Source organism: Chinchilla lanigera, unplaced genomic scaffold, assembly GCF_000276665.1.
Source record: "Chinchilla lanigera isolate Chin_1 unplaced genomic scaffold, ChiLan1.0 scaffold00108, whole genome shotgun sequence".
NCBI classification, from domain to species: domain Eukaryota; kingdom Metazoa; phylum Chordata; class Mammalia; order Rodentia; family Chinchillidae; genus Chinchilla; species Chinchilla lanigera.
Window position 1 is genome coordinate 4,809,029 of NW_004955509.1, and position 12,398 is coordinate 4,821,426.

Below are 12,398 nucleotides of genomic sequence, written 5' to 3' on the forward strand. Positions count from 1 at the left end.
ATTGGTGTCAGAGATTCAAGGAGCACTCAGAATTGCTATAGTCAGCTGATCGAGGGAAGGCTTCCCAGAAGAGGCGCCTTGGGCTAAGAAATACTTTAAGCAGCTTGTAGGATTCTGTCTGGACGTGGGCTCCCTGGGTCTTCCCGGTGTCCTAGTACCTCAGCTAAGGAGGACCTTGCTGAGGGCGAACCTAGGAGCCGGAGCACTTGCTGAGCCAGGCAGAGTCTCAGGAACGAGGTAGGGAGGATCCGGTGTCTCAACAGAGTTAGGAAGCCCGGGCAGCAGCGGCAGCCAATCAGCGGCACGCGCGTCTGGCCGCGTGCCCCTCGCGCCCCTCGCACCCCTTGTGCGCTGTGTACGTGCAGCGGCTGGTCACGCCCCCTTGGGCGGGACCTAGAGAAGCGGTGAGCACCCGGCGTAGGGAGTGAGCTGCTGCTGCGGCGGCGCTGCTGCACCCGCGGCCCGAGGCCGAGAGTGAGGCCGACGTGCGCCCCGCGAACGTGTCGGATCGGAGCGACCCAGCTGCTGGGGCCCTTGCGGCCGTGCGGACGTTTCGGCGGGTCGGTGCGCTACTCCCGCGAGGATGCGGCTGTTCCTGTGGCTGCTGAAGCAGTCGGTGCCGAAGCAAATCGAGCGCTACTCGCGCTTCTCGCCGTCGCCGCTCTCCATCAAACAGTTCCTGGACTTTGGTGAGTGCGGGGCCGCGGGCCCCAGTGGCTCCCCGGTGCGAGACGCGCGGCCCGCCGCTCGGGGCTCCGCGGCCTCGGGGCAGGGGCCATGGGAACCGCTGGCGGAGCCGGGAGACGCCTAAGAGCTCTCTTCCTGGCTCGGATTTCGGGGTGCGGAGGGACAGGGCCTGACACCCTCACAGCAGCTGAGGGGAACCCAGAGACACAGAAACCGCGTCTGAGGAGCACCATGTCGGGCGGGACTTCCCCAGCCAGCCATCCCGAGCTTCAGATCTACTTGACACAAAACTTCCGAACGAAATGTGGGTGGCTTGTGAATGTTTTTATTTTTAGGTTTTTCTGATTGGGTAAGAGCTGTTTAGAAACACCTTGAGGTTGGGTAATTATGCAATGGCATTTTGCTCCTTTTCTATTCTAAGGTATTGCTGTGTAGCCGGCTTGACAGGACTCCAGCTGTAGTCACCTTGTTGCTTTACCTTAAAGCAATTAGAGGCCTGGACTGCAAACGCATTAGATGCCGGGAAAGAGAGGCTGTGTGGGCTGCTAGCGTCAGAGCAAGGTCTAGGACAACTTTAGCCTTGGTGGCAGCCTCTTGTTTTGCTCCTTTCCCTTGGCATCCCAGCCACTTTCCCTCCCGGGATGGCTGGTAGGCAGCTTGCACCAGCTGAGCTGGCCCAGAAGACCTGGGCTCCATACCTGCCTTAGTTTGGCCTAGCCGAGATGGGAATAGATTCCACCACTTTCTCTAACTAGATCGTGTTTCCCCAGAGGGGGCTTCGGTTGAATGCGGTTGTGAAACAAACACCTGAAAGTGAAACAAAAGTGTGCACTCGGGTATCAGAGTGCAACTCGGCATCCCTAAAGAAAAATAAAATGGGGCAGCAACGATGTGCTAAGCTCTCTGGGGAAAATAATGGGGCCTCTGTACCTTTAATGAATTTTATGTAAATGTCAAGGGATAGTGTCAGGAATAAAAATTAAAATGTAAAGTAGGTAGAACATTCCATGGAGACCTGATATGCAGAATGTGATGCTGTCCATACTTAAAAAAAAAAAAAACAGGATAGGAAGACAATTAAAGTTGAGACCAAATGAAAATTGTAGAAACCAGTTTGCGGGAGACGATGATCAAAGTCAAACTTCAGTGAGATGTTGATCTTCACATCTTAAACTTCATACCCCAATCCTTTTTGGTAGTTGAACTCTACCATCTCTGGCATAGAATTTTAGAAGTTTGAGGCAGATCCTTACTTCAGAGTTTAGGATGCAAATGCCACTGTTGCTATAAAAAAGGATATTTTCCATTTTGATTTATGGTTTAGAGCAGTGATGGTGAACCTTTTAGAGCTTTCAATGATAACAGACAGCCAGCTGCAGCACACATGCCATAGGTTCGCCACCCCTGGTTTAGAGATTCTGAAGGTATCAACCAACTGAGACAGGTTAATTCAGAAAAGAACAAAAGTAATCCAAAACTAAGCCCAAGTTCCTCCCACTCTCAACGTTTATGGAAGCTTTAATAGTGTAGCCCCTGTGTTTGGTTAATTCATTTCTATGGCTGCCAGCAGCATTTACCCATGGTAATAGGTGTCTTGGCTAGGATGTTGTTTGAGTATGGAAACCACACTAAACCGGTAGTGTTATCATGGAAAATCTGTAGGACCTATATCCGGAAGTAATGTTCTCATTCTGGTGCTGCCACTAACTCGTCTGGTCTTGGCAAAGTGACCAAACCTTACTGCGGTTCCTTTTTCTCATTTAATAAAATGTGGGGTTCTATCAGGTAATCTGAAAGCACAGCTTCAAAACCATGATTGTGATTTCAAAGGAAAGGGCATGAGCTTTTTAAAAGAACATTATCAAATCTTTTAACAGACCTTTCTCAAAGTCTTCTGACCTATTTTGGGAGGAGTAGAGGGCTTAACTAATCTAGGATCATGAGAGAAGCATAATAATTTAAGTCTTTTCCTTATAAGGGTGCACACAGAAGAGCTGTACATAATTATGGTGGAATTTGTTCGAAACTACAAGCCTTGTTTGCAACAGCCTGAAACAATTCAGGTGGCAAAGAGTCTATCTTTAATGACATGAAAACTAAAAGAAATGAGTTGTCCCATGAAGGCCATTGCTACTTCTACTTTTCTCCTAGTTCTCTCTTGATAGAAGTTTTGTTTTAGCAAATGATGGGGAATTTGAGCAATCAGAATGGATGGAGGGATTTTTTTTTAACATGAGGAGGGGGAGGAGTAAAGAGGCTATATGCCCTGTGTGATTGGAGGGCCAACTCAGGTGCTTAGGTGGATAGCAGCAGGTGTGTAAATGAAGCCAGCCACAGTGGCCTGTTGGGAAACCTGGTGCATGGATGGCTCCAGAGGCGGCAGCTAACTGGCATCAGTTCAGTGTGTTTTAGAAGATCTGTGGTGTAAACTGTTAAACTAGCTGGATGGACCACATTGACCTCCAGGATGCCTGTTTGTGAGCCTTATACCTTTCCACCTGGGTACTTTACAAATAAATGGGATATAAGTTTTAGCTAAAGTAACCGCAAAGGGACCAGAGTAGGGTTGGGCACAGTATTTGTTATAATCATGTCAACAAATAAATTGTAGTTTCTATGGCCACTGAAATAACTTTTGTATGCTAATATATCCCACATTAGTAAATAAGGAGATTATGTCTTGAGTTTAGGAGTGAATACTGAAACTGGGTATTACTTTAGAAGCAGTCATTTTATTATTTAAAATTTTTTGAATCATTGACTTTCAAGATTTATATGCTACTGGTCTTTTTTTGTTTGTTTGTTTTTGTTTTCCGGAACCAGGAATTGAATTCACGACCTTGCACTTGCCAGGCAGGTGCTGTGCCACTGAGCTAAATCCCCAGCCCCTCTACTGGTCTTTTTTAAGGCGTAAAAATTACAATTAAAGTGAAAAGCCCCCTTTAATCAGCAACCCTAATCCCAGTGTCTTTTTTTGGAGATAGGGTCTTGTTATGTAGTTGAGGCTGGCCTTAAACTCACTATGTAGCCCAGGCTGGCCTCAAACTCTTGGGGATTCTTTTGCCTCAGCCTCCCAAGTGCTGGGATTACAGGAGTGTGCTACCACACTTGGCTAGGAATGATTTTATTTTAAAGCAGCGGTTGGCAACCTCAGGACTCTGGAAGTTCTAGGCCATCTGATTATTGTGAGGGACTGTCTGTGCATTCTGGAAGGTTAAACTGCATCCCTGGCCTGTAACAGATGACAATAGTGTACCACCACCCCAAGTTTCCACAACCAAAAGTGTCTCCAAGACATTGCTAAATGTCTCTTGGGGAAGCAAAAAGTCTTCCTGGGGTCTTCTGTTGGGATTTTTTGTTGTTGTTGTTGTTGTTGTTGTTGTTTTTGTCTTTTTTTTGAGACAGGGTCTCACTATGCAGTTCAGGCTGGCCTTGAGCTCACTTTGTAGTCCAGGCTGGTCTTGAACTTGCAACAATCCTCCTGCCTCAGCCTCCCAAGTGCTGGGATTACAGGCATGTGCCACCACGCCCGGCTAAGCATGCTTTATTTGAAAGTATCGAGACTAGTGATTTTAGGCTAGGGCCTCATGCCCCAAATTTCTGATGTCAGCTGTCTGCGGTTGGGGTGCAGGGCATGGGTAATTAGATCGCTGGATCATTCTAAAGCATCATCAGGGTTAAATGTTACTGACTAGATAGATGCCCTTCTGTCTGACCCGTTGTCCCCTTTTATCTATGTGCAGTATTTCTCTAAGTCCCATAAAATAATAAACATTTCTTGAACTGGCTCTTTTTAGAAATATGGCCTGCCACTCAGCAAGTATAGCAAGAATAACAAATCTTCTAAATGGATTATTAGTTTTTAAAGGCAATACTCATTTCCAAGGGTGGATTTTTTTTTTTTTTTTTTTTTTTGAGACAGGGCCCCTGTATAGTTCAGGCTGACTTTCAACTCACTGTACGCTCCATATTGGTCTCGGACTCAGTGATCCTTCTGCCTCAGCCTCTTTAGGGCTGGGATTGTAGGCATGCACCGCCGTGCCCAAGTGGAATGTTTTTAAGTGGAATTTTAATTTTGACCTGAGATTATCATCATATGGTTCCAAAGTCAAAAAGATACAAAAGGTTAACTACTCTCTCCTTTTTTTTGCATAGATGGCTGCGTATACCTTTGTTTATATCTAGTTTTTAAAGCTTAATACGAGAGCTTTCCATGTCTGCACCTACACCATTTCCTTTTTCTTTTTTTATGACTTTTGAGAATTTTATTATACGAGTGTAGTATAATTAGCCAACTCTGTTGATGGCTAGTAGGTTATTTCCAGTCTTTGCTGTGACAACCAGTGCTACAGCGAATTATCGTGTGTCTTGTAAGTTCATGCATATCGGAATGTATATGTAGGACAGATTCCTAAACAAAGAATTGCTACATCAGCGGGAATGTGCATTTATAATTTTGATAAAACATTGTCAAATTGCTTTCTGTAAAGGTTGCCTGTTTATCTTCTCACTAGAAGTTTATGAGAGTGCGTATTTTCCTACACTTTCTCCGCATTTTTGTCAAACTTTTTATAGGTGAAAACATGATATCTAGGTAGAATTTTTTTCTCCTTGAGTAAACATTTTTATTTTAGCTTTTTATTATGGAAAGTTGTAAGCATATACAGAAGTAGAGAATAGTTTGATGAACTCCTGGGCATAATGATATCCATATTCTTTTTTTTGTTTGTTTGTTTTTCTCCGGTACCAGGAACCGAACTCACGACCTTGCGCTTGCCAGGCAGGCGCTTTGCCGCTGAGCTAAATCCCCAGCCCCTTGATATCCATATTCTGTGCTGTTTGTTTCTAGATGTGGTGTGTATGTGGAGGCTGTTATGTTTTCTTATCAAAGGAATGCTTGTTTCAGAAAGATAATTTTTTCTTTTTCTATGCTAACATCAACTTACTCTTTGAATTACTGTATATGTTCTTTAAAATTTGGTAGAACACCGCATGTAACTGCTAGCATAGTGGGTGTTGGGGAATGTTGCTCTTAGACAACTTTGTTTTCTGTCTCTTCTAGATGCTGACGTTTTTCTAGAAAATTGTCCTGGTCATTGAGGTTTTAAAGTCAATTTAGATAGTCAGTTTGAGAGAGTAGAATCTTAACAGTCTTAAATTCCCCTGGGCTATTTCCCCTTTCCCTTAATTTTGTATTTGTTCTCGCCATCCCTTTCTTGAATATGTTAACCAGTAGTTTATTTGATTGGACTTATTTTTTATTTTTATGGCTTGTTTTCTAGTTGGTTAATGTCTACTCTGACTTTATTTATTTATTTATTTTTTTTTTGGTTTTTTTGGTTTTTCTCCGGTACCGGGAACCGAACTCACGACCTTGCGCTTGCCAGGCAGGCGCTTTTGCCACTGAGCTAAATCCCCAGCCCCTTACTCTGACTTTATTAATACCCTTTGATCTCTGCAAGTTTGTTTTGTCCTTTCTTTTTAAAAATGGGATAGTTTCTTTTCTGTTGTTTATTTTAGTCCTTAAGGCCACAGTTACTCCTTTGATCACTGCTTCAGCACCTAATGTAATTGATCCTTTTTCTCCCAGCTCCTCATCTTGAAAGATTTTTTATTCCTCTATAAACTAAGGTTGATTAGAAGTTTAAACTTTAAGTGCGTTTTGTGATTGCATTTTGCATATTAATTTTGTTTAGTTTTGTTGCATTGTTAGCAGAGAATGTTCTCTGAATTCTTCCTACTTTATTGATTTACTTTGAATCCCAGTATGTAGTCATTTCCTGTGAATGCTCCTTGAACAGCAAAAAGGTTGTGCTTTCTCCTCAAGTTATAGAGTTTGTTATATCAGATCTATCATGTGAATTGTGTTATTTAGGTTTTGTAAACCTTTACTTTTTATCCACTTGATTTGGTGTGGGTCAAACGTGAATTTAATAGTCTCCTAATAATACGATTATATTTCGCCATATATCTCCTAGTTTTTATTTTATGGCTGTTAATGTTAGGTTGGATGCTTATTAACTGCATGTTCTCATGGTGAGATGTGCCCTTTAGCATTAGAGAATGCTGCCCTTCTATTAGCTCAGTGCTTTTTGGTCTGGATTCAGCCTTATATGATATTGAGATAGTTTCCTATTTGCTACCCTTTTCTTTTTGTTGTTTTGTTTTTTGAGACAGAGTCTTGCTGTGTAGTGGCCTTGAACTCACTGTGTAGTCCAGGCTGGCCTCAAATTCATGGTGATCCTACTGCTTCAGCCTCTTTGAGTGCTGGGATTACAGGCGTGTGCCACCACGCCCAGCTTCTTTTCAGTCTTCCTGAATTACTTGGATTTAAATATTTCTATAACCTAGTGTAAGTTGGGTTTTGCTTTGTGAATCACTTTTTTCTTTTATCTGATAAGCTTAACCTATGTATATTTGTTGATAAGACAGATCTGTCATCTGCAATGATAAGAATCTGTAATTTTCTTTTGCTTTTAGTTTTAACTACCTTATCTTTCTACCACATTACATATCATCTTTGCTTTGTTTTACCACATTTTTTAAACAAATAACTAGGTTTGGATTTTTGGTCCAGTGGTTATCTTTACAACTATTGGTTCATTTCTCTAGACCTTCTTTGTCCGGTGTGGTCACCATCTCCAAGCTACATGAGCCCCTGGAGCGCTTGAAATGTGGCTAGGGGGGCTAAATTTGATTAAATTTAAAACTGAGACTTATTCAGTTAACTTTGAAATACCTTTAGAACAACCTGAATATGTGAGTTTACCTTACCTGTAACTTTTATTGAGTCAAATTACTATAGGGCAATTCTTTCTGATAGAAATTTAGCTTCTTAATTGAGACATACTATAAGTATAAAGTACACATTGGATTTCAAATATTTAACATAAAAATCATAAAATCGCTCCCTCTTTCTCTCTATAAATAGATAGGTAGGTAGATAGATAGCATGTTGAGTTTTTTTCATTTGTTTTTGTGATGCTGGGGACCTAACCCAGCATGGGTCAGGGCCTTTGTACATGCTAGGTAAGTGCTCTACCACTGAGCTACATCACACCTTCAGCAATTTTATATTGATTGCCTATTGAAGTGATACTTTGGATATGTTAGGTTAAATAAAATATTAAAGAGTTCATCTGTTTCTTTTTTTGTTAATGTGGCTATTAGGAAATTTTAAATTATATATGTGGCTTACATATTTCTATTAGTGTGGTGTCAGCTAATATATGTTAATTCCATATTAGGAGCAATAGAAATATCACATTTTAATGTTCAGGGTAAACATTTACAGTGTTAACTTTTCTTTTTTTCTTTTCTGTAGTAGTGAGGATTGAATCCAGGTCCTCACACATTCTGGGCAAACACTGTACCACTGAGCTATATCCCCAGCTTTTTTTTCTTTCTTAGAACTTTTGCGTGTCTTGTTCCAATTTTTTTTGTAAACTTCTCTGGATTTGGGGGTCATTTTTTTTGTCTTTAAATGGCAGTTAATGTTCTGTTGGCTCCTTGTTATATCTGCACAAATTTGAGTTCTGTCTTTCCCTTAAGTAGTTGCTATGATTTAAAAGCTCCCTTAGCAATATAAGAAAAGGAGAACTTGGACTATTATGATATAAGCTAAAGATAGAACCTTCTGCCTGTTGGATCAGTTGTAGGAAATGATTCACATTTTCTTTTGGACTTGCTTTTCACCTTTCCGTCTCATTCTGTCCACTTCTGGTTCTCACATTAACTACTTTCAACCCCTCCCTGCAGGCATACTTCCCATGTGTTTTATATCCCGGTTACTTTTGCTCAGCTTCTCTTGTAGTAAAGGTATTTGTTCCTGTTTTCTTTTATTTTGTCCAAAATCTTCTCTTTCCACGTGGCAGGCACTCACCTGTTTCTGCCCTCTCTCACCTTTCCCTTCTCAGTTTGCTCTGCATAGATTGTGTGTTCCATAAATGGCTGTTGCTCCATACAGAGGTCATTAAACGTTATGACACTTTAGTCGGTTATATAAGTTTAAACTTTAGAATGTCCCCGCATTACAATATAACATCTCCCAAATGAAACCACCGGAAAGCAGGTTGTTTGACCTCACTGGTGTCTTTTCACAGAACCTCAGGTTTTGATTTCTACCCTACACTGGCTCCATGAGGCTCAGGGCTTTTAGCTATTCGAAGGCAGCAGCCAGTTCTCCTGTTCTTACTGTCCTTAAGGTTTGAGGGTTTGGTTCTCTTCCATTTTCCTTTCAAAAGTATTTTAAGATTCTGATACCCATGGAGAAGTTGACTTTGATTCCAAATGATTACTCTTCATAAAGTCTCAGTTTTTGAAGCCTGATTACTATTAGGGAGAACATTTAGTTTGTTCCTAGAGAGGACGAAAGGTTTTTGTTTTTTTAAGATTGTGTTAGGAAAAAGGAAAAAAACAATCTCATTCTTCTGAGTGTGTTTATTTTATACCTTTACACATGGGCCTGTCAGACCCTTTCTGTAAGCACTAAAGGTTTTCTTCCAGGAAGGGTTGCCAAGAATTAGGCCAGTCTATTTGGAGACAGAAGACAACTAGTCAGAATTAAAGGGGAAGATGACAGTTTTGTTTGGGGTAAAACTATCTAACTTGGCCTTTTGCATCTTGTTCAGCATTTGAATTAAAAAAAAAAAACTACTGTTTTGGACTTTTAAGATGTGGCAGGAAATAGATTTCCACCCAGCCTGCTTTAAAAGCTCTGGGACATCTTCGAGGCATCTACAGGCATAGCTTTTGCTTCATTGCCTTTGCAGCTCTTGAGTATGTTTTATGTGCTTCTGCAGGGGAGAGATAGCTGCACTTAGTGACCTATTGATATCTGGGTGGTTTTCCCCCTTACACTTTTGGGAAATTGATCAAACTGTTGATGAGATTTGGAAAACCCTGGTTTTGTTACTGGATGGAATGAGAAAATACTACCTTACCTTTCCTTTTTCTTTTTCTTTCTTTCCTCAAAATTGAGGATTGAACCCAGGACCTTTGCATAGAACTACATCCCCAGGCCATTTTAAAATTTTGAGACAAAGTCTCACTGAGTTGCTAAATTGCCCAGGCTTGACTTGTGATCCTTCTGCCTTAGCCTCCCAAGAGTGTTGGGATTCTCTTTTCTTTATATTGTATGATCATTTAACTATTTTATGATAATTTTTATCTCAGAGTTGAGCAAATCCTTTTATTTTAGGAGACCCTGCTTTAAACTGGAATGTCAAACTATAGCCTGACCACTTATTTTTATTCTTTCTAAATTGATACTCTTCTTTAAAAATTTTTTTGGTACTGGGAATCGAACTCAGGACTTTCCGCTTACCAGGCAGGCGCTTGTGCTGCTGAGCTATATCCCCGGCCCAATACTTTATTTGTAAGAGTATCTTTAGGTTCATTGCAAATTTTCACAGAGAGAACATAATGTTCCTATATACTGCCCATCCCTGAAAAGAACACAGCCTGTACAACCTTTGTCATCTTATACCAGCGTGGTATACTGATGAACAGTGTTAAAATTGATGAACCGACATTGACCTGTTATTATCACCTAACATCTGTAGTTTACATTAGGCCTCATTCTTTGTGTTTTCCACTCTGTAGTTATTGATAACATATGTTTTTGTAAATAAAGTTTTACTAGAACACAGCCATACCCCTATTCATTACATGTTGTCTATATTTTTGGTCCCTCCACAACAGGAGATTTGAGTTAAGACTGTATGGCCCACAAAGCCAAAAACATTTACTATCTGGTGCATCTACAGAAAGCTTGCCAATGCCAGGTCTAAGATAATTCAGTTTCCTGTTTAAAGAACCGAGCAGTGATTGCTTTTAATTTGCATTTAAGTGGTAAAGCTATTTCTCTTGTATGCTACTAACACTAAATCTTGCCTATTCAGAGTGTGACTTTGGGGTGGCTAAGGTGTTTCCAGATAACCTGTAATTTAACTATAGGGTGTCGCTTTTGAGTAGCATTACCCCATGAATGGCTTTGAGAGATTTCATAGCCTTAATTTATAAGGCTGTCAGCAAAATTCAAGTGTACCAGTTTCTCCACAGCTCTACCAAAATGAGGTTTTATGATTTTAATTGTATAAAAGGTAACATAGGAACTAAATGTATTTTTCCCTGCTTGGGTTTATTGTCTGCATTTTGGTTGTATGTAATATGCCCTTGACCATTTAGTAACTAAAATGTGGAGTTTTCATTTGCACAAGTTCTTTGTGTATATTGATAACTTAATCAGTGAACACATTGACTAGCACATTATCAAAAATATGCTGAGGGCACTGTGGATATCTGGTGTTCCTAGGCTTTCCACCTTTGTCATGTAAACTGGCATTGCAGTTAGCATTGAAGTATCTCCACTTAGCTTAGTTTGCTTTTATGGCAGGAGAGCTAAGTTACCTCCATTCTTCTCTTTCTGGCATAACTTGGTTTCATTGTGACCCACAGTGGGTATCCTTCCTATTTCTCAGGTAGAACCCCACTCCTGGTCATTGTCTCATCTTAACTCAGATTGTGTCTTCTGCCACACTGAATGGCATAAAATTATGAATAATTATATTTACACAAGTCTATTTATATTCCCTCCATTTGAATACTTTGGGTTCTAACTCAGTCACATATTTCCCTAAGGGTCATCCTAGCAATTGTGTTTCATTTTCTTAGAATTGATCTAGGATTCTAGTTAAACATTTGAGTTGTACCAGTGTTGCTTTCTTCCTGACTAGTGCATGAAGGTCAATATATAATACTGTCACTGTTGGGAATAAATTATCAACTCTGTAACATTTTCCTAAAGCATGAATTTAAAGATTTCTCCACGTGTTGCTGCCCAGAAAACGTTAGGTCCTTTTGGAATCTGTAATATATATATATATCTTTCTCCAACAACTGTTATCTTTTCATGGACCAGAGCATGCTCCAGCTTCTATTTGAACTTTCTGTTGAATCTGTTCTAGCACGGTACAATGTTTCCTTAGGATTGGTAGCAGATATTTCTTAATATTGGACTGTAGACTTTATATAAATTGGTTTAATTTTTCCTCCTGGTTCTGCACTTAACCAGAAAGCAAATTGGTCATGGCTACATTCCTATTCCTGTACTTGTCATGTAATGTGCTCAAGTGAAGATTTTGGTTGTAATAAGCCCTTCTGGGAGGAAGCTGCTTTCTGCAGCGAGTCTGTTTCTCTAGAAACTGCACTTCCTGGAAGCGGTACTGCTTCTTTGGTTAGTGCTCTTTATACATTCTTTACAAGTGGTAGATGTCATCTCTGACCTGGGGTACTCAGGCTTCCTGCTGCTTTGACCTGAGCTTAGCTTCAGGGAAGCTGTTCCAGAAGGAAATTAAAATGGACTCTACTCAGCAACTGAAAAAGATCCAATAGATTCAACTGGAATTTACTTACCAACACTTAGTATAAAGTATGCTATTTAGTTTTCATAACAGTCATACCCGTTTTATAAATTAGGAAACCACAGTTCTGAGCAGGTAAAAATCACACATAGAGTAGGTGGCTGGGCATGGTGGCGCACGCCTGTAATCCCAACACTCGGGAGACTGAGGTAGGACGATTGCTGCAAGTTCGAGGCCAGCCTGGGCTACACAGTGAGTTTAAAGCCAGCCAGAACTACATAGCAAGACTCTCTCTTTCTCAAAAAAAAGACCAGGTTTCTGCCACTTCAGCCTCCTGTCACCTCTTTA

At 40.8% G+C, this 12,398-nt stretch overlaps 1 protein-coding gene across 4 annotated transcripts in view; it reads left to right on the top strand.

Moving 5' to 3' along the window:
* Positions 1-393: 393 nt before the first annotated feature.
* The window catches only part of Pdk3 (pyruvate dehydrogenase kinase, isozyme 3), a 79,381-nt gene continuing 67,376 nt past the window's right edge, over positions 394-12,398 (top strand). For 3 of the 4 annotated variants that reach the window (XM_005407845.2, XM_005407844.2, XM_005407846.2), the window contains exon 1: positions 394-689. In XM_005407845.2, coding sequence (XP_005407902.1) covers positions 584-689 — 106 coding nt within the window. In that variant the 5' untranslated portion in view covers positions 394-583. The remainder of the gene's footprint in view (positions 690-12,398) is intronic. The other variant, XM_005407847.2, reaches the window with a different exon arrangement.